Here is a 21,311-nt window from a genome sequence, read left to right on the forward strand (position 1 = left end):
GGACTCGGCCCGGCACTCCAGGGCCACGGGCCGCGCGCACAGGGGGGTGCCGGCGCCCGCAGGTTGTCGAAGGTCTCAAAGTCGCCGCCCGAGGCCCCGGGCATGGGGTAGCTCTGGTCCAGCCAGTCTGTCCAGGTGCAGCGAGGCAGACACGCGGTGGTGGGGGTGACAGAGGGCGTGGTGGCTGAGGTCGGGGTGGTCACCGAAGACACCGAGGGTGTAGGGGTGACTGATGAGGGGCGTCGGGTGGTGCGGGGCAGGGCGCTGGTGGTCCCAGGAACGGGGGGCGGCGGGGATCCCCCGGTGCTGGCCCCCGAGCTCGAGGTGGCCTGGGTTGTGCTGGCCGTGGTGCTGGAGCCCCCAGGCTGGCTGGTGGCCCTGGAGGTTGCAGTTAGGGTGGTGGCCGTGGTGGAGGACGGCCCTGGGGTGCTGGTGGCCCCAGAGGTCGGCGGAGGGCCGTGGTGGTGGCCGGTGTCGTGGGGCAGTGGCTGTAGTCGTCGCAGCAGAGCACGCGGATCTGGTAGTTGAGGCACATCTGGAACTGGCCGGCCTGGTCACGGTTGTGGCACACCAGGCCCTCCCCCAGGCTGCACAGCACCTTCTGGCCCAGCCGGGCCAGGGGCACGTCGGGCTGGGACTCGGCCCGGCACTCCAGGGCCACGGGCCGCGCGCACAGGGGGTGCCGGCCGCCCGCAGGTTGTCGAAGGTCTCAAAGTCGCCGCCCGAGGCCCCGGGCATGGGGTAGCTCTGGTCCAGCCAGTCTGTCCAGGTGCAGCGAGGCAGACACGCGGTGGTGGGGGTGACAGAGGGCGTGGTGGCTGAGGTCGGGGTGGTCACCGAAGACACCGAGGGTGTAGGGGTGACTGATGAGGGGCGTCGGGTGGTGCGGGGCAGGGCGCTGGTGGTCCCAGGAACGGGGGGTGGCGGGGATCCCCCGGTGCTGGCCCCCGAGCTCGAGGTGGCCTGGGTTGTGCTGGCCGTGGTGCTGGAGCCCCCAGGCTGGCTGGTGGCCCGGCTGGTGGCCCTGGAGGTTGCAGTTAGGGTGGTGGCCGTGGTGGAGGACGGCCCTGGGGTGCTGGTGGCCCCAGAGGTCGGCGGAGGGGCCGTGGTGGTGGCCGGTGTCGTGGGGCAGTGGCTGTAGTCGTCGCAGCAGAGCACGCGGATCTGGTAGTTGAGGCACATCTGGAACTGGCCGGCCTGGTCGCGGTTGTGGCACACCAGGCCCTCCCCCAGGCTGCACAGCACCTTCTGGCCCAGCCGGGCCAGGGGCACGTCGGGCTGGGACTCGGCCCGGCACTCCAGGGCCACGGGCCGCGCGCACAGGGGGGTGCCGGCCGCCCGCAGGTTGTCGAAGGTCTCAAAGTCGCCGCCCGAGGCCCCGGGCATGGGGTAGCTCTGGTCCAGCCAGTCTGTCCAGGTGCAGCGAGGCAGACACGCGGTGGTGGGGGTGACAGAGGGCGTGGTGGCTGAGGTCGGGGTGGTCACCGAAGACACCGAGGGTGTAGGGGTGACTGATGAGGGGCGTCGGGTGGTGCGGGGCAGGGCGCTGGTGGTCCCAGGAACGGGGGGCGGCGGGGATCCCCCGGTGCTGGCCCCCGAGCTCGAGGTGGCCTGGGTTGTGCTGGCCGTGGTGCTGGAGCCCCCAGGCTGGCTGGTGGCCCGGCTGGTGGCCCTGGAGGTTGCAGTTAGGGTGGTGGCCGTGGTGGAGGACGGCCCTGGGGTGCTGGTGGCCCCAGAGGTCGGCGGAGGGGCCGTGGTGGTGGCCGGTGTCGTGGGGCAGTGGCTGTAGTCGTCGCAGCAGAGCACGCGGATCTGGTAGTTGAGGCACATCTGGAACTGGCCGGCCTGGTCGCGGTTGTGGCACACCAGGCCCTCCCCCAGGCTGCACAGCACCTTCTGGCCCAGCCGGGCCAGGGGCACGTCGGGCTGGGACTCGGCCCGGCACTCCAGGGCCACGGGCCGCGCGCACAGGGGGGTGCCGGCCGCCCGCAGGTTGTCGAAGGTCTCAAAGTCGCCGCCCGAGGCCCCGGGCATGGGGTAGCTCTGGTCCAGCCAGTCTGTCCAGGTGCAGCGAGGCAGACACGCGGTGGTGGGGGTGACAGAGGGCGTGGTGGCTGAGGTCGGGGTGGTCACCGAAGACACCGAGGGTGTAGGGGTGACTGATGAGGGGCGTCGGGTGGTGCGGGGCAGGGCGCTGGTGGTCCCAGGAACGGGGGGCGGCGGGGATCCCCCGGTGCTGGCCCCCGAGCTCGAGGTGGCCTGGTTGTGCTGGCCGTGGTGCTGGAGCCCCCAGGCTGGCTGGTGGCCCTGGAGGTTGCAGTTAGGGTGGTGGCCGTGGTGGAGGACGGCCCTGGGGTGCTGGTGGCCCCAGAGGTCGGCGGAGGGGCCGTGGTGGTGGCCGGTGTCGTGGGGCAGTGGCTGTAGTCGTCGCAGCAGAGCACGCGGATCTGGTAGTTGAGGCACATCTGGAACTGGCCGGCCTGGTCGCGGTTGTGGCACACCAGGCCCTCCCCCAGGCTGCACAGCACCTTCTGGCCCAGCCGGGCCAGGGGCACGTCGGGCTGGGACTCGGCCCGGCACTCCAGGGCCACGGGCCGCGCGCACAGGGGGGTGCCGGCCGCCCGCAGGTTGTCGAAGGTCTCAAAGTCGCCGCCCGAGGCCCGGGCATGGGGTAGCTCTGGTCCAGCCAGTCTGTCCAGGTGCAGCGAGGCAGACACGCGGTGGTGGGGGTGACAGAGGGCGTGGTGGCTGAGGTCGGGGTGGTCACCGAAGACACCGAGGGTGTAGGGGTGACTGATGAGGGGCGTCGGGTGGTGCGGGGCAGGGCGCTGGTGGTCCCAGGAACGGGGGGCGGCGGGGATCCCCCGGTGCTGGCCCCCGAGCTCGAGGTGGCCTGGGTTGTGCTGGCCGTGGTGCTGGAGCCCCAGGCTGGCTGGTGGCCCGGCTGGTGGCCCTGGAGGTTGCAGTTAGGGTGGTGGCCGTGGTGGAGGACGGCCCTGGGGTGCTGGTGGCCCCAGAGGTCGGCGGAGGGGCCGTGGTGGTGGCCGGTGTCGTGGGGCAGTGGCTGTAGTCGTCGCAGCAGAGCACGCGGATCTGGTAGTTGAGGCACATCTGGAACTGGCCGGCCTGGTCGCGGTTGTGGCACACCAGGCCCTCCCCCAGGCTGCACAGCACCTTCTGGCCCAGCCGGGCCAGGGGCACGTCGGGCTGGGACTCGGCCCGGCACTCCAGGGCCACGGGCCGCGCGCACAGGGGGGTGCCGGCCGCCCGCAGGTTGTCGAAGGTCTCAAAGTCGCCGCCCGAGGCCCCGGGCATGGGGTAGCTCTGGTCCAGCCAGTCTGTCCAGGTGCAGCGAGGCAGACACGCGGTGGTGGGGGTGACAGAGGGCGTGGTGGCTGAGGTCGGGGTGGTCACCGAAGACACCGAGGGTGTAGGGGTGACTGATGAGGGGCGTCGGGTGGTGCGGGGCAGGGCGCTGGTGGTCCCAGGAACGGGGGGCGGCGGGGATCCCCCGGTGCTGGCCCCCGAGCTCGAGGTGGCCTGGGTTGTGCTGGCCGTGGTGCTGGAGCCCCCAGGGTAGGTGGTGGCCCGGCTGGTGGCCCTGGAGGTTGCAGTTAGGGTGGTGGCCGTGGTGGAGGACGGCCCTGGGGTGCTGGTGGCCCCAGAGGTCGGCGGAGGGGCCGTGGTGGTGGCCGGTGTCGTGGGGCAGTGGCTGTAGTCGTCGCAGCAGAGCACGCGGATCTGGTAGTTGAGGCACATCTGGAACTGGCCGGCCTGGTCGCGGTTGTGGCACACCAGGCCCTCCTCCAGGCTGCACAGCACCTTCTGGCCCAGCCGGGCCAGGGGCACGTCGGGCTGGGACTCGGCCCGGCACTCCAGGGCCACGGGCCTCGCGCACAGGGGCGTGCCGGCCGCCCGCAGGTTGTCGAAGGTCTCAAAGTCGCCGCCCGAGGCCCCGGGCATGGGGTAGCTCTGGTCCAGCCAGTCTGTCCAGGTGCAGCGAGGCTTGCAGACCTCTGTGGTCATAGAGGTCGGAGTAGACACGATGGGTGTGGTCGTTGTGGTGCTCAAGTTCAGGGTGGTCCCAAAGGTGGGACTGCTGGTTGGGACCCTGCGTGTGGTCTGCGTGGTGACCTTCTGCACGGGGGCTGTGTCGGGGCCTCGTGTGTGGGCCGATGTGGTAGGTAGTGGTGTCCTTGAGGGGGTGGGTGTGGTCTGGGTGGACGGCAGACCCGTTGTTGTGGGTGTCCGGGTGGTGGGGCAGTGGCGGGGCTGCTCACAGCACAGCACTCGGATGTTGTAGTTGAAGCACATGTTGAACTGTCCCTTCTGGTCCCCGTTCCTGCACACCAGCCCGGTCTGCAGGCTGCAGCTGACCACCTGGCCGATCTGGTCAAGGCTCACCTCCGGGTAGTTCTCGGCCCGGCACTCAATCTTCTGCGGCTCCGGGCACATCTTGCCGCCCGCGGCTCTGATGTTTTCGTAGGTCTCCATGTCTCCGCCGGCGACCCCAGAGGTGGGGAAGTCCACGTCAAACCATTCTGTCCACTCACACTTGGGTTCACAGGCGGTTATGCCATGGCCGGTGGTGGCCTCCGTGGTGGTCGTGGGCACCTGGGTCCCTGCTGTGGGTGCGCTCGTCCCAGGGAGTGGCGGAGACGGCGGGCGGGTGGAGACCGTGCCAGAAGTGCTCACTGGTGTCCTCGTGCTTGGCCAAGCTCTGGACGTCCGAGTTGTCTCTGGCTCCTGGGTGGGTCCCCGTGATGAGCCCATCGAGGTCCCCGGCAGGGCAGTGGACTTTGCGGAGGTGGTGGGAGCCGTGGGGCTCCTCGAGGGGGCCGTGGCCGTGGTGGTGGGGCCGGGCTCCTCACAGCTGCAGCACAGCAGGCGGATTCTGTAGTTGTAGCACATCTTGAACAGGCCCAGCTGCTCGGCGTTCCGGCAGACCAGGCCGAAGCTGGGGTCGCAGTGCACGCGCTGGCCCAGCTCCTCGGGGCGCCTGTCGGGGAAGCCCTCGGCCCGGCACTCTATGTCCACTGGCCGCTCGCACACCGCGCTGCCCGCGCTCCTGATCTTGTCGAAGGACTCAATGTCCCCCCCCGCCTCCTCGGGCTGGGGGTAGTCCTCATCGAACCACGTTGTCCACCAACACCGGGGCTGGCAGGTGGTGCTCGGAGCCTCGGTGCTGCCGGACTCCTTGGAGGGCGTGGTGAAGGCCGTTGTTGTCTGGACAGTGGAGGTGGACGAGGGCCTGGGGGTCGGACTCTGGCTGGGGGCCGGGCCCGAGGGGGTGATGCAGGGCACGTATTCGCAGCAGAGCACCCGCAGCTCGTAGTTGTGGCAGAGGGGGGGGCTCTGCTCGCTGTTGAGGCAGGTGAGCCCCCGCACGGGGTCGCACTCCACCTTCTGGCCCAGCTGCTCCAGGGGCGTGTCGGGGAGCAGCTGTGCCCTGCACTCGATGCCGCTTGGGCCCGGGCAGATGTGGTAACCCCTCTGCCTCAGGTGGGCAAGCGTCTCGAAGTCCCCGCCGCCCATGCCGGGCTCTGGATGGCTGCCATCGTACCAGGCCGACCAGTGGCACTCCTGGTGCACGCACACGGTGGAGAGGGTGGGGGCCGGGCCTGTGGGGGTGGGGGCAGGAGACCGGGTTACTCCTCTGCGTTCTGGTCAGCATGCCCCGGAGGTCGAGTGACGCACGTCCCCTTGTGGCCCCAGGGCGGGTCCGTGGGCCCCTGCAGAATCCCAGTCCGTCCCCGGCCCCAGAACTTCTGCACGGAGCAGCAGCTGGGTCTCCTTCCCTTACCCGGACGGTGGCTTCCCCCAGGTCAGCCCACCTGTGGCGGAGGGCGGAACCGCGGTGGAGGTGAAGCTGAAGGGTGTGGTGGAGGCTGTTCCCTGGCATTCCGTGGTCTTCCGCACGATCGTGCCGTTTTCTCCGCAGACGGCGGTCAAGCAGGCTCCCAGCCCATCGGTCGTGTTGTAGATGACGTCCCCGTAGCTGTACGTCTTACCCTCGTAGGTGCACTTACAGGCTGGGAGTCAGGGCAGATACAGCGCTCAGAGGAGCCCCAGCCCCCAGCGTCCTAACCAACCAGGCCCCTCCTTACCCGCGAGGCTGTGTGTGCACCGGATGCCGCCTGGGGCGCAGTCACTGGGAGAAAAGAGGGGAGCTGAGGCCCTAACCGGCCCTGCCCCGCCCCTCCCGCCCCGCCCCCATTCCTCCAGGCCCCGCCCACCCCGCCCCTTGCCAGCTCTGGCCCCGCCCCACCCTCCGCCCCCGCTCTTCCCCACCCCTCGCCGGCTCTGGCTCCGCCCCACCCTCCGCCCCTAGTCCTCCAGGCCCCGCTCCACCCCGCCCCTTGCCAGCTCTGGCCCCGCCCCACCCTCCGCCCCTGCTCTTCCCCACCCCTCGCCAGCTCTGGCCCCGCCCCCTTGGTCCCGCCCTCTCAGCAGTTCCGGCCCCGCCCAGCCCCTCGGCCCCGCCCCAGTCACCCGCTCACCAGCTCTGGCAGTTCTCCGCTGTGGGGACGCTGGAGCCGACTTCGTGGTAGTTCCCGTCGTCATCGTAGCAGCCGCACTGGGCCACACACTTCATCTGGTCCTCACTGAAGAACGGCTTGTTGGGCGGGCACTTAGGGTAGCAGCCTGGGGCGAGCACATGGCGGGAGAGACTCACCCTCCCAGGCTAGGGGGTCCGCGCAGCCAGGCCCCGGGGGTGCAATGTGCTGGTAGCAGGAGCCCACGTGCCCCGCGGCCCCCGCCCCTGTCCCCCGACGCCTGCGCGGTGTCCCCGGCTGGGGAGGTGGGGCTCCTCGGGGACGTCTGCCCCTCACCTTCCTGGCCGGGCAGGTCCACCAGGCAGTGTCCACTGGGGTTCCGGCAGGTCCGCAGGCAGGGGACCCCGCAGGGCTGGTAGTGCCACTCGCACTCCCCGTGGGGGTTGTAGTAGTCGCAGAACAGGGCTGAGCGTGGGGGACAGAGGCCGAGGGCCGGCAGAGGCTAAGGCGCCGGCGCCGCGCGGCCAGCCCGAGCGCCCTGGCAGCGGAGGGTCTCAGGCCGCCTCTGGCGTTCACCCCTGTTTCCATTTCTCAGCCCTGGACGGGCAGCCTGTCCGTTCCCCGGAGCCATCCCATCTGGGGGTGGCCTGGGTGCCTGGTCTGCACGGCCTGAGCCCAGGGCAGCCTGCCTCCTCCCGCCACCGCGCACCCGCCCTTCCGCACCGCGGCCGAGCCCGACTCACGGCAGACGTCGGGGGTGCGCCAGGACACGCACACGCCCACCTCGCGGCAGGCCTGGGCGTAGGCGGCCACGGCCGTGCAGAAGCACTCGCAGTCGCCGCCCGCGTCGCAGGCGCACGCGTCACCCACGCAGGCCTCGTAGTACTTGGTGGGGTCGACCTGCGGGGGGGATGGGCAGGGGGGCCGCTTAGCGGTGGGAAGAACCAGCACACACTGGCTCGGAGACAGCAGCCCACCTGCCGGCGGTGACCTGTGACTGCGCCGGGAGGCAGCGGGGAGGCTCCTCCCACCGGGCCTCTCCTCTGGTCCCCTCTGACCTCACCTCGCCCGGCACCTGATGCCCTGCTCAGCACCCCACTGGAGTGCACACCGGCCCTCCTGGGGACTGTGGGGTGCTGTCCTGACAAATGGGAGGCGGCAGAGCCCCGGGGACCCCAGTCAGGTGGGGTTGCGGGTCAGGCTCAGAGGACTCTGTGAGCCAGGGGGCGGGTGTGGGGGCATCGGCACGGCAGGCCCGCTCATCCTTGCGTGGGTCCCAGATCCAGAAACAGCGGGTGAGTGGGCACCAGTGTCCTCGTCACAGGAAGGACCGCTGGGCAGTCTCTGAGGCTGATCCTGGCCCTTTGCACCACGTGGCCCGGCGGGGGCGTTGGCCAGTCAGGGAATGGGGGGGGCAGGGCGGGGCCGGGGTCACACCAGGGCTGTAGGACCCACAGCCCCGCTTCCATTTGGGGGGGCGGAGGGACGCAGCCAGGACGCTCTCTGCTGGGAAGGGGCACACCAGCGTCCACCCGGTGGGAGGCCAGACAGTGTGCCCTGCCCGTGCTCGGTGGTCAGCGGGGAGGAGACCGCCCGTCCACCGAGGCCCAGGCCAGGCCAGATTCAGCTTCCTCCCGGAGGGAAGGAGGCCACCCCAGCCGCCAGCCCTCAGCCCCGGCCCCCATGCCCAGAGCCGCTGCCCGCCCCGCACCTGAGAGCGGCACGCCTGGAAGACGGCGCCGTTGAGGATGCTGCACTGCTTCTGCGCCCAGGACTTGCGGTAGGGGTTGGCGGTGCAGGGGTCCCTGGGCGCCGGGGCGTCCGGGCAGGACGGGGAGAACTTCCAGCTGTTGCCGAACTCCAGGGCGTCGCCCGCCACCGACTGGCTCCGCGTGGTGAAGTCGTTGAGGGCGTTGTCGTCGAAGTTCCCGCACAGCCCGCAGACCCTCCCCTGCGGACGTGGGGACAGGCGGGCGCGTGGGGCGGGGCTGCAGGGGGCAGCCTGGCTGGGGGCGCGGGGTGAGTGCAGGGCACTCAGTCCCCTCGGGCGGCGCCCAGTGACCTTGCAAGGGGACAGGAGCACAGTGGGTCCTGCAGTGCACAGGTGGATAGGAAGACAGGCAGGAAGCCAGGCAGGCAGGCAGGTGGGCAGGTGGACAGGTGAAGAGGCAGGCAGGCAAGCAGGCAGGTAGACAGGTGGTCAGATGGGTGGGTGAACAGGTGGGCAGGAGGGCATGTAGACCGAGCAGGCAGGTGAGCAGAGGGACAGGTGAGCTGGTGGACAGGTGAGCAGGTGGACAGGTGAGCAGGTGGACAGGTGAGCAGGTGGACAGAGCGGGCAGGCGGGCAGGCACGCGCTTCCCCCTAGGACCTCAGGACAGAGGGTGTGGGACCGCTGAGCGGACACTCCCGGGAGCGGAGCGGCTGTGCGACAGGACTGCGACACCCCCGTTTTCAGAACCCCAGCCCTCAGCAGACGGCCAGCTGCCAGAGGGCCCTGCAAGGCCAGGCCCGTGAGGGGGCTCTGTCCCTGCCCGAGGGTCCCGCAGCCTGCCCGCCCTCACCTTGTAATCCTGGCGCAGCCGGATGAACACGCTGGTCTTCCGGTCCCAGGACACGACCAGGCCGCTGCGGGTCTCGACCGCCAGGTGGGTGCCCATGTACCGGATCCTGTAGGGCAGGTCTCCGCCCAGCCCCCGCCGCACCACCTTGTAGGTGCCCCCGTGGAGCATGACCTCATAGTTCTGTGGAGGGGCGCAGGGGGGCTGAGGGGACGGGGCCCGCGGGCACGCAGGGGCCCGAGGCACCGGGCTCGGACACCTCAGTGATCTTCGGGCGCGAGGCTGGGCAGGGCATGCTGGGTGGACAGTGGGAGGCCTCAGGCCCAGCAGGGGGTGGCGGGAGGCGCCAGCCGAGGCCCTGGCCCTCTGTCCAGCGCTTCGCCCCCACCGCTCCCCTCACGCCCACCCGGGCTGCCGCCTTCCTCCCGCTCTCCCTGTGCTCCCCTGTGCCCCCCCGGGAAGCAACCCCCAGCCAGCAGCTCTGCTCCCTGGCCTGTGAGCACCAGCCTCCCTCGCCCGGAAGGGAGTCTCCCGGCTGTGGTGGGCGGATGGAGGCCCCCAGAGCACAGGCCCTGCCCTGGCCCTGGACACCCGTGCGCCGGGCCTTGTCTGCAGCACTCGGCAGATGTAACTGGGTGAGGGTCTGCAGACAACCTGCATCTGGGGGACCCTGAGCCCCACGGCGGGCGTCCCTGCAAGAGACGAGTGGGACGCACAGGCGGAGACGGCGGGGACACGGCCCGAGTCCAGAAATGACGCCTGGAGCCCCGAGGAGCCCGGGGAGGGGCAGGACTGTCACGCCTGGATGTCGGAGCCCTGGCCTCAGAACTACGAGGGCAGGAATCTCCCCGGTTTAAGGGGCTGTAGCCAGTCGTTACAGCCACCCCAGGTCACAATGCAGCGGGAGGGCCAGGGGCCCAGGGCGGGGGGACCCCAACAGGGTGAGCCAGTCAGCTGCTGAGAGAGGGAGAAGATTCATCGTCACCCCCTCACCTCCAGGAAGATCTTGATGGCCTTGGAGCAGGTGACACCTGAGGTCCCACAGGGGACGTTCTCGGTGACAATGCGGAAGGTGCCGTTGGTGCTGCCGTTGCCGCCGCAGTGGTCCTGGGACAGGGAGAGACGCCACCCTGGTCAGGCCCGGAGCCCAGCGGCCCTGCATGGCGGAGCAGGGGGCGGAGCAAGGCCGGAGGGAGGGGCTCAGCAAGGGGCGGGGCGAGGGCGGAGTGGGTACCTGGGCCAGCGTGTACTCGCAGTTGCCCTGGAAGCTGTACCGCTCGCCGTCGAAGGTGATGAAGTGGCTGTCCCCATAGGCCACGCAGGTGCCCAGGCAGGGCCTGCGGGTGCAGTCCCACCTGCGGTTCCGGCAGGTGCTGCAAGGGGCGGAGAGGGAGGTCCTGTCACCGGGCCACGGCGGGGACAGTGATGGGACCTGGCTGCCGCGGGCCGTGGGGGGCCGGAGGACGCCGCTTCAGCGGCCCTTGGCAGCTGCCGCCCCGCCACGTGCCGGGCCCCTGGGGCACCTTCCAGAGGACAAACGGGAGCGAACGGGGCTTTCCAAGGGGTGGGGGCGGCGCCAGGACTCCGCTCCTGTCAGCCCCCTGCCAGGGACCGCCCGGCCACTGCCCCTGTGGCCTCTCGGCTGCCGCGCTCTGCCCACGCCCACCGTCCCCCCCTGAGAGGCCCGGGACCCACCAGGTGTTGCAGTCCACCCTGATGGTGTCCCCGGGCCGGTAGGCGGCCTCGTTGTGCAGACAGGGGCAGTCCTGCTCGGCCACGCAGCCCCCACTGCCGTTGGACAGCAGCCCCGGGGGGCAGACACAGCCGGACACGCAGTGCGCGCTGAACTGCGGAGAGAAGGGAGCTGGTCAGCGATGCGCCCGCTGCTGGGGCGGCGCCGGGGGAGGGGCACATCCCCGGGGCAGTGACGCGGCTGCGCCCCCCAGCTGACTCACGCAGTCCACGTCCAGCATGTGGCAGCTGCGGAGGCACTCGGACCCGAGGGTGCCGGCTGAGGCGTTGTTGCAGTCCAGGTACACCATGGGGGCCACGCAGCCTGCGGAGGGTCGGCTCAGTGGGTGGTGGCCACGCAGCCGGGACCCCGCCCCAGACCGGCAGAGGCTCCTCCCACTTCCCCTGGAGCAGGGGCCCCAGGCTGGCGGCTGGGGGGCGGGGGCGGGGGCGGGGGCGGGGGGGGGGGGGAGGCAGTACCCGTCCTTGTCTGCTCCGTGGCGCCCAGGCAACTCAGCTTCCCGTTGCTGCAGGAGCTACAAGAGAGACGGATGGCTGGCCTGGGCCGCTACCCACTGGCCGGCTGACCCCGGCCGCAAGGGCGCGAGGGCGGGGGCCTGGTCACCCGGGGAGGGCGTTGCCTACTTTCGGGGTCTCGGGGAAGGCCCCCAACCCCGCAAAGGCTCTGGAGGGCCTGAGCCAAGAGGCGGGAGAAAGCCAGCCTCCGGATGTGCAGGACCTGGCCCCGGCCCCGGCCCGTGACGGTGCCCAGCCGGTGAGGGCGCTCCACCCGCCCAGCACCCTCCGGGGGCCCTGGACCCTCCGAATCCGCTCTGGGGCCCGGGGAGGGGCCCTTCTTTACCGAAGGGCTGAGGGGTGGGTGGGAAGTTCCCTCCCCTGGGGGCCCCGTTCCCCTACGTGTGCGGCAGGCAGGCAGGCGAGGACCCCCTGCCTTCCGGGGTGGGGGGGGGGGTGGCGGGACATCGGGGAGGGAGCGGGCAGTGGCCCTTACCACACCACGCCGTGGTCGTGCACCACCTCCCGGGGGGCCACCACGGAGCCGTGGAAGTAGCAGGGGCAGGCCTCGGCGGGCACACAGTTGCCCCTGTCGTCCAGGAAGGTGCCGTTGGGGCAGGTGCAGCCCTCCACGGGCACGAAGCTGACCCCGCAGGTGACGTCAGTCTCGCTCAGGGCCCGGCAGGTGGGCTGGCAGCCGCTCACCACGTAGGCGTAGCTCTGGGACTTGGGGCAGGAGTTCGTGTACTTGGCTGGGGGCGGGGCGACACTGAGGTCAGCGGCCGGGCCGGGCTGCGAGTGGCCCGAGACTCAGTTTCCCCTCTGGAAACGGGGATGCTGAGAGCACCGGGTTCTTGGTTGGGCGGGGGAAGGAAGCACCCCAAGATCCTCTGAGGCCCCGGGGTGGGGGTGGCTGCCCTGGGGTCCCCAGCACCCCGCCCAGCCTGGGAAGACGGCGCCCCCCCGCACTCACTGCAGACGCCGGCCCTCCAGCCGCTGAGCAGCAGGCCCCGGGCGGCGCATGCGCGGACGTAGGAGGCCAGGGCGGCGCACATGCAGTCCTCGCTCCTCTCGCAGTTGCAGGTGTCGAACAGGCAGTGCTGCGGACGGGCGGCGGGCGTCAGGGACCCCGCCCACCAGAGCCCCGCCCCCTGCCAGTCCGGAGCTCCGCCCCCAAGGAGGGCCCAGCTACAGACTAAGGAAGGTGGGGCCTCCGGCCACCAGGAGGGACACCGCCCACTCAGGGGCGGGGCAGGCCGTGGCTCAGCGGGGGTCTGCAGGAGGGGTCTCTGCAGGACCGGGACAAGGTCCAGCGAGAACCCCTGACCCAGCTCAGGCTATTTCTCCCAGGGCTCCTGGATGGGGCGGGGCCCCCCACTCCCAGAGGGGCGGAGGCGGGCCTGCCTTCCTCGTGTGCACTCCTTCCCGGGGGTGCGGTCCTGTGCATTTTGGAGCTTTGAGCTTCCTGAAAGCTGGCGGGGGGCCAGTGGTCGGGGGCTGAACTGTGTCCCCCCCAGAAAGATAGCCCCTGGGGCCTGTGACAGCGACCTGGCCTGGGCCAGGGCGGCCACAAGCCCACGAGGACCTGGGGCCCCAGAAGCTGGGAGGGGCAGGAAGGATGCCCCCAGACCCCTCCACGGGAGCTGACCCTTGACGGAGGAACCCAGAGGGGAGGCTGGGGACGGGGGGCAGCTGCAGGCAGGACACCCGCCTCGTGCGGGGCGCGGGGCCTGGGGTCGGGGTCTCACTGAGTGGAAGGGCGCGGGGCTGATGACGGAGTGGCAAGGCGAGAAGGGGCCGGCGGGGTCGGTCAGCAGGGAGCACCAGTGCTGGGCATATTTCTCTGCGAGGGGGGACACGGGGGGACTGTCACCGGGCACAGCTCACTGCCCCCTCCCCCTGCACCTGCGCCCTGGCTCCTGCCCCCCCCCGCCCCCCACGCAGGCCCAGCCCTGGCTTTGGGGCTCGCCCACCACCACGTGGGCAGCAAGAGTCTCTGTCCAGAGACAGGTCCCAGCACCCCCGCCTGCTCACCCCAGACCCCGCTGCCTGCAGACAGATATCGGGGTCCCCCGCCCCCCGCCCATGTACCGTTCTCCACGCTGAGGGCGCAGGGGTCCTCAAAGCTGTTCCGGACGTTGGGGCAGGCGGCCTGCGTCTTCCAGGTGTTGGCGAAGGCGGCGGCCGTGCCCTCCACCACGCCGCTGAGGGTCCGGAAGTCGTCGGCCTGGTTCTGGTTGAAGTTCCCGCAGAGACCTGGGGGCGGGAGGGGCCTCAGTCAGCCCCCGCTCCCCCTCCCGGTGGGCTCTCCCACCCTGTGGTGGCAGCCGCAGCTCCGGTGGGGGTCCGGGCCTGTGCGAAGCCCCCTGAGTGAAGGCGGCCTGGCTTGCTCTCCATCCCCCCCCACCCCACGGCCCGCCACCGGCCAGACCGATCGGCCATCTGGTGCCCTCGGAGCCGCTGCCTCCCCAGTCCCCACCTCCTGCCACCCTCTGCGCCCCCTGCTTGCACCCGCACCCCGGGTCCCGCTCTGCCCCCACGGGGGCCCCAGCCCCTCGGGCCCCGCCCAGCCTCACCGCACATCTGGCCTCGGTAGGCGGGGTCCAGCCTGAGGAAGACCTGCATGAGGGGCACCAGCTGCACCTCCAGCTGCAGCCCCAGGCCCGTGTGCACCAGGATGAAGAAGGTCGAGGGCCTGAAGATGACGAGGTTCCCTGGGGCGGGGGGAGGGGCACGGTCAGAGGCCGCCCCAGGCCAGGCCCAGCCACGCTGACCACCAGCGCCTGAGGCTCTGCCCTCCCGGGACAGCCTGGGAGGCTGGACTGGCTGGGACAGGCGTCCGGTCCTCCGGGAGCTGGGCCGGAGCTCGCACACCGGCAGGAGTCATGACCACGGACCGCTGACGCCCCGCCCCGTCCTGGCAAACCGACCCTCCCTGGGGTGTTCTGGAGCTGCCCAAGGCCACAGAGAGCCAGCAGAGGGCCCAGCCGGCCCGGGGCAGGCTCCCTCTGGGCGTGGCCCCGCTGTCCCCGGGGCCCCGCACCTGCTGACAGGGGCAGCTGGGTGTAGATGGAGTTCATGAAGACCCCGCCGCTGGCCTGGATGCGGATGGTCTGCGAGGGGAGGTGGGGCCACGGTCAGCATGGGGAGCGGCCACGGGGCTCGGGGGAGGGAGTTGGAGGCTGCTCCCTGCGCCCCTGGCCCCCTGGCCCCACCCCCTCCCAGGCGTCGGGGCGGGACCCTCACCGTGTCCCCGCTGTTCAAGCTCAGCGTCACGGTTTTGAGGCAGTTCTCGTTGTCCGTTAGGCCGCACTTCCGCAGCTCGGCCAGCACCACGAAGTCGCTGTCCGCACATTTCTAGGGCCAACGGGGCGGGGCTGAGCATGCATGCGTGGCGGCCCTGTGCCCGGGCGCCCCCACAGGCCGCAGGCTCTCGGGCCTCTGCACCTGTGGTTGCCCCCAGGAGCTTATCTCCGGGTCGGGGAGCCCTCCGGTGCCCTGTGAGTGTGAGCCCGGGGGCTTCCTCGTTGGGGTGGGGCCCAGGAGGGGGCTGTGGGGGCTTTTCCCCCTATCCCATGGCCACCACGGACCCTTCCCCGGTTGGGGGCCGCGGGCCCGGCCGCACCTTTGACAGGAGGTAGCCGCAGTCCCCGTGCATGTCGTAGAGCCTCTCGTCGTAGGTGGAGATGTGGGAGCCGCCGGTAACGGAGCAGGTGCCCGGGCACGGCAGGTCCTGGCACTGCCACAGCCCCCCGGAGCAGGTGCTGGGGGCCACGAGCGCCGGTGAGAAGGGTGAGGGCCGGGCCCAGGCACCACGCCCCGGGTGGGACGGGGCGGGGAGGGGGCTCCTACCAGGAGCTGCAGCTGGAGGTGAAGGAGTCCCCAGGGGCGTAGGTGCGGCCGCCGTGGGTGCAGGGGCAGCGGTGCAGTGGCAGGCAGCCCGTGTTCGTGACGTCGTCCAGCACGGTGCCTGCGGGCGGGAGAGCGGGTCAGCGGCGCCGGGGTGGGGTGGGGGCCCAGCGTCCGGGCGGGGGCTGCCCCCAAGGGCCGGGGCACCTGCCTGGGGGGCAGAAGCAGCCGTCCACGCAGTGGTCCTCGCACAGCTGGGAGCGCTGGGGGTTGGAGCAGGTGTCGGCGCAGGGCGAGCCGCACTCCTGGTGCTGCATGTTGAGGGGGCACGTCCGGGCTGCGGGGGGCAGAGGGGAGCACGCTTGGCCCCCAGGAAGGCACTCGGGTGGCCGGGTGCGCCGAAAGGCCGCCTCCACTCCCACCTTCTGTGCGCCAGCAAGGGCGCCCAAAAGCCACCGCCGGGCCTCGGAGCCCTCGGTCTCAGAGGCCGTGGCTCTGCTGTCTCGGCCCCCGGCCGTTTCCCAGGCTCTGGTGAGGGTGCCCCCGGCCTCCCCCCCCCCAAGGCTCTCCCGCCCACCCGCCCTCTCTCTGTGGCCCCCCGAGGGGCTCCGCCCGCCTCGTATCCACAGGTGCCAGGTGGGCGCCGGGCCCAGGCTGCTCAGGGGCGGCCCCTGACCCAGGCCCGGCGACGCGCACTCACGGCAGAGGTCGGGGCCCCTCCAGCTCTGCGGCCGGCCCCCAGCGTGGGCGCACTGGCGGGAGTACTCGGTGAGGGTGGCGCACAGGCAGCCGGGGCAGCTGCAGAGGTCCCGGGCGCAGACCGCCACGTAGGGCTCGGGGTCCACCAGCCGGTTGCAGGCGGCGAAGCCGGGGCCCCGCAGGGCGAGGCGGCAGACGTCGTCCTGGGGAGCACAGGGGCCGCGTGGGAACTCCACCCCGCAGCCTTCGCCCCCTCTTCCCTGGCGGCTCCCCCCATCCAGCCTGCCGCCGCCCCGCCCACTGGTGCTGCTTCTGCTCAGTGGCCGAGCCTGCCGGCCCTGGGGCAGAGCTCCGCTGGGCTCTGGAGAGAGACCCACACGCGGTCCCGGCCCTGCCCAGCGCCGCGGGACTCACGTGGGGCCCCCCGGAAAGGTGTAGGCCCTGCCCCTGGTGGTGCCCAGCCCTCCTGAGCAGAACACCCTCCTTCCCCAGCCACGCCCTGGCCAGCGATGTCCCGATTGAATGCTCGGGGTTCCAGCTGGTTTGGGGGGTCCCAGATCTTCCGAGCCTCTTCCAAAGCCGGGGTTCTCCAGGCACACCGGAAGGGCTCCCAGCCGGCCGCACTCTTGGCAGGATGGTGGGGGTGTGTTTGCACACGCACAGGAGCCCGCTCACTCAGATGAGTAGGGGTGCAGGTGGCACGGAGGGTGCACCCCGAGAGTGTAGGTGCAGCCCTCGGTTGCCCCCAGTCCAGGAGACCCTTCCCCACCTGGACCCCCCCCCATCCATGGGGCCAGAGCCTGTCCTCCAGCCATGCCCACGCCCGGGGAGGCAGGGGCTGCGGGGGGGGGGGGCGCCAGTCCCCGAGAGGCGCCCACCTTCATGGTGCAGTTGTCGGCGGGGGACGGCTGGGGGTCCTCACACTGCTCCGTGGGCCCGTCCAGCTTCTGCAGGTTCCCGAACTGAAGCGGGGTGAGCCTGGTGTCTGCGGAGAGGGGGTGCTCCGTGGGTGGGGGCTCCCCCGGGGCGCCTGCCGGCGCCCGGGCCCCGCCCCCCGCTCAGGCCCCGCCCCTGGCGGCGCTCACTGTGGCTGTAGAGCTCTTTGACGGCGCGGAGCCCGTTGAAGTCGCCGCAGAGGCCACAGGTCTGGTTGGCGTACTTGGCGTCCAGCTCCAGCTGCGGGGGAGGGAGGGGCCGCTCTAGCCTCTGCAGGCCTGCCAGGGCCCCCCGCTGACCCCCAGCCCACCTGCTGGGGCCCCGGCAACCAGGGCGGGGCCGGGGGCTGGCCTCTCACCAGGGCGCTGTCCTCTCCGTTCCACGTGAAGGTCAGCACCAGCCTGACGGTGACCTTGACGTAGCTGCTGCTCTGCTCCACCAGGAGGCCGGCCCGGCTGTAGGGCAGCTCCTCCCTGCGGCACAAAGCTCTGGTCCTTGCGGGGCCCTGGCTCGGGGCCGGCCCTGGTGCCCTCCCGAGGTTCTGGGCCCCCCCCCACCCCCCCCCGCCCCGAGCCCGCCCACGCCCGGCAGGCTCACCGCTGCCCGTCGATGAGGATGGAGCCGTTGGACACCTCCAGCACCAGCCCCTGGGCCTTGAGGACCACGTGGGTGATGGCGGGCCTGGAGCCGGCCCGGCCGTGGCGGCGGAGCTGCACGTTGAAGTCCTCGTAGGCGGCCCCGCAGTGCGCGGAGAAGACGTAGTTGCAGCGGCCGGGGAAGCGGAAGACGTCGCCGTCGAAGGTCTTGAAGTGGAAGTCGCCCCAGGTGCTGCAGACCCGCCCGTTGTGGGCCGGGTTCAGGGCTGCGGGGACAGCGAGGTGGGGCCTCACGGGGCGCCGCCGCCACACGCACCCAGCCCCCGCGGGGGGGCATGAGACCCCGCCCGAGGCCATCCAGCTGCCCCTCACTGTCCCAGCTTTACCCCAGACCGTTGACCCCCGGGGCCAGCAGCCCCCCCACCCCATCAGCAGAGGGCGGCGTCCACTCACAGCTTATGCGGGGGAAGCCGGCGATGTTGTCAGGCGGGAGGAAGATCAGGGGCTGGGCTGCAGAGGGAGCGCGGGTCACGGCAGGGATGTCACGCCCTGCCTGGGACCTCGCCTTCCTCACGGCCCCCCAGGAGTGGTAGGAGGCTCCCGCCAACCCTGCCCCACCCCACCCCAGGGAGCCCAGGACAAGCGGGTGGCCCCTGCTGGAGCCTCCCCATCTGCCTGAGACACGCTCCTGCCATGTGCTTTTCTGTGTGTGCATGGCCATGAGTGTTCACACACATGTGTACACATGTGTGAGTGTGTGGGCACGTGTGCATGTGGATCATGTAGACACATGGGCACATGGGTGTGTGTGAGCGAGCATGTGGACATGTGAGCACATGAGTGCATGCATGTGTGAGCATGTGGATGTGTGTGAGCATGTGTGAGCACTTGAGCATCTGCTGTGCATCTTCCATTTCTTTCTTCTCGCTCAGCCCCCTCCGCCATCCCGTCCCCTGGGCAGGCGGGGCCTGGGAAGGGTCTCTGTGCCCCTCAGAGCTGGTGGGGGGAAGGGCCTGTCCCCACCGCCCGGGCCCCTCCACCCGCTCGGGCCGAGTACCAGTGTCCACCCTCTGACCGTTCTTGGCAGCCTCTGCGCTCGCCCAGCTCCGCTCCCCGATGTCCTGCGTCTCTGTGGGAGCAGGGGAGGAGGTCAGTGAGGGGCCGGGCAGGTCACCCCTGCCGCCCTGGCGGCCCGTCCGGGGACCCAGGGGCCGCTGTCCCAGGACTGCAGGGAGGCAGCCACAGGAGTGGGCTCTGGCCTCCAGGCCACCCAGAGGGAGAGAACGCAAGGCCACCCCACCCTGGGGTGGGAGTCTCTGGCAGGGACTGCACCTCTTCAGTGTCCTCGTGCTGACCCCCCCCCAGGCTGCGAGAACTCGCTGTGGCCCCTCATCCCACCTCTCGCAGGTGACAGGACAGCAGCGTGGAACTGGGAAGAGGCGTGGGCCCCGCTGACCCCGGCCACCTTGGGCAGAGGGCTCAGCCCCATCCCCACCCCTCGGGGGAGGACAAAGACGGGCTTTGTTGGGACGAAGGACACACGTGGCTGGGGAGGCTTCCGGGCGTGACTTAGCAAAACCCACGGCCGGAGCAGCTCCAGGCGGGCAGGAGCCACCGGGCCTGGCGGCGGGGGGCCCGGAGCCCCAGGGCTGGGGTGGCCGGGGTGGCCTGTGTCTGCTGCCTCCGGGCAGGGCCTCCCTGGCCAGCCTGACCCAGGCCGAGCCCCAGTGACCTCTCGCTGCCTCGGTGGACAGGCCTGAGGCCCCAGGCCTCTCGCGGCCAGGCTGGTATATGTGGGGGGGGGGCCCTTTCCATGGCACAGGACCCCTTCCCCGAACCTGCGAGGAGTCTCTCACTCATGTCCAGCCTGCGTTCCAATGGGGGGGTGGGGCAGGGTGGGGCCCCGCGTCCCCGTGGTGGCCATCGCAGCGACGGCTGCTTCCCGTCCGGCTCTCCCGGGAAGACCACAGACACCTGACACCCTCGGCACTGGCCCCGCGTCCACCTGTCCTCACCCGGGGGCCCAGCCGCACCCTCCGCCCATCTGTCCACCTGACCCCTGACCCGCCGCCCTCCTGCCTGCCCCGGGCCCCGTCAAGAGAACCCCAGTCACACGGCACACCCTCCTCTGGGCCCCTTTCCAGGAGAACCGGCTCCACGCGGGGCCCTCCTTGGGTGGGGGGGGTGCCCCGTGAGCCGGGGCCCCCGTCCCTCACCGGAGAAATGCCCCCCACCGACCCCCATCACTGCACATCCCCGGGCATGAAGGCCGCCCATTCCGGGCCCACCGGCACCCAGCCCTAACGGAGGCTGCGGCCCACGGGGACCCCACCCACCACCGTGCCCCCGCCCCCGCCTCGTCTCCAGGGATTCACCCCCGAGAAGAAGGAAGTGAGGGAAGGGTAAGACAGGGCTCACCGCAGGCCCCCTCAGGGGCAGGGCCCGAGGTTGGCAGGGAGCCTGGACGGGCCCCCCCTCGAGTGGGATCACAGCTGCGAGAACCGGCACCCCGGACGGAGCAGTAGGCCGGACGCGCACCGCTGTGCACCCGTGCGTCCCAGCACCCTCCCACCCACCCCCAGGAGGGGCTATGGGAAAGGCCCCCTCGCCTTCGGCCTGGCTCACCTAAGAAAGGGGGCTGAGAGCAGGGGCTCGGGGAGACAACCGCCCCCTGTCGCTTGCCCAGACCCCCAGCGCAGGGGGAAGCGCTGTGGGGACAGCCTGCAGGAGCTGGTGCAGCCGGGGACAGGTGTCGCCCAGACAGCCCCTGAGGCTGCATCTTTCTCACTGACTGTGAGTATTAGGGCTCCTGCTGCTCCCGGGGAGCTCGGGGCCAGGGGGCCTTGGGGTGGGGGGACAACAGACAGACAGACAGACAGACAGGCAGGGGCGGCCGAGGAAAGCTGAGCAGGGACGGATGTGGCTCACCCCGAGGCAGCCCTATGTCTGGGAGGGACCGGCTCCCGGCTGCTGGGCCGCCTGCTCACCCCAGGACAGCCCCGTGTCTGGGAGGGACCTCCGTCCCCCGAGGGCAGAACGGAGGGGCACCGTCGGGCAGGGCAGGTGCCTGCGGCTGTCCCCGCCCGCTCTGACGGGGGCCTCACGGGCGGCGGGGAGACCCCCAGACTCGGCCTGCTCACCAGCACTCGCCCCGCCCAATCCTGGAGGCCAAGACCCTCTGGGCGTCTTCCCCGGGGCACCCAGTGTCTCCGGGACACACGGGGTGCGGTCCTGCCTGTGGTTCTCAGCGGGCGAGGGCCCGGGCTGTGACCCCGGGTGAGGGTTCCACCTTACCTGCCTTCTGCACCAGGAGCAGGGCCAGCAGGGCCCACGCCACTGCCCGGCACCTGCCTGGGGGGCCCATCCCGGCAACCGGTGGGCGGGCGGTGAGGAGGGAGTGGGGCAAGGTGCTCGCTCCCCTGGGGGCCCCGGGGCTTATATAGCGGCCAGGCTTGGCCCTGAGCCCGGCTCCTGGCCACGGGGGCACTGTCCCGGCCGCCTCGCCAGCCACGTGTGTTTGCTCTCGGGGAGGGGCCGGAGCAGGAAGGCGGTGCAGAGGAGGGAGGGTTTCGGCTCAGGCCCCGGAGCCCAGGACCCCCGCCCCCAGCAGCTTCCGAGAATCAGCGGGGAGAAGGGGGTGCCTATCCACCCGTAGCCACACCAGAGCAGTGGCGCTGGTGGCCTCTCCCGCCGGCTAAGCTCCTGCAGGCAGCCTACCCAGGAGGGTCCGCATGCAGCAGCCGGCCCCCCACTCGGTGGGGGAGGGCAGTCAGCAGCGGCCTCACACTCAGCCCCAGGTCCAGCCCCCCGCCTCCCCGAGAGCCTGGCGGAGGCTGAGGAAGTCTGAGGGGGTCTGAGGGGAGCAGGCCTCGGTCCACCACCAGTCCCAGGGTGGGGAGGGGACTTCGAGGCCCAGAGCTCACTGC

General features: G+C 71.4%; 1 protein-coding gene across 1 annotated transcript; it reads right to left on the reverse strand.

The window, feature by feature from the left end:
• Positions 1-55: 55 nt before the first annotated feature.
• Positions 56-20,749, reverse strand: MUC5B (mucin 5B, oligomeric mucus/gel-forming). The gene is made up of 33 exons (XM_036030037.1): positions 20,680-20,749; positions 18,443-18,514; positions 17,839-17,895; positions 17,387-17,651; positions 17,148-17,262; positions 16,939-17,029; positions 16,732-16,838; positions 15,855-16,056; positions 15,366-15,491; positions 15,158-15,275; positions 14,931-15,069; positions 14,552-14,662; positions 14,349-14,418; positions 13,882-14,019; positions 13,397-13,561; positions 13,054-13,148; positions 12,279-12,405; positions 11,802-12,057; positions 11,270-11,325; positions 11,014-11,114; positions 10,754-10,905; positions 10,293-10,431; positions 10,052-10,165; positions 9,062-9,241; positions 8,209-8,448; positions 7,241-7,397; positions 6,834-6,962; positions 6,501-6,645; positions 6,108-6,151; positions 5,835-6,032; positions 2,768-5,621; positions 2,388-2,691; positions 56-2,307 (listed from the first exon to the last, which is right to left on the reverse strand). The coding sequence occupies exons 1-33, from the start codon at positions 20,747-20,749 to the stop codon at positions 76-78; spliced, it is 9,369 nt and encodes a 3,122-aa protein (XP_035885930.1). The 3' UTR covers positions 56-75.
• Between the last annotated feature and the right edge of the window lie 562 nt (positions 20,750-21,311).

The sequence above is a fragment of the Phyllostomus discolor genome, chromosome 6 (assembly GCF_004126475.2).
Source record: "Phyllostomus discolor isolate MPI-MPIP mPhyDis1 chromosome 6, mPhyDis1.pri.v3, whole genome shotgun sequence".
Lineage (NCBI taxonomy): Eukaryota > Metazoa > Chordata > Mammalia > Chiroptera > Phyllostomidae > Phyllostomus > Phyllostomus discolor.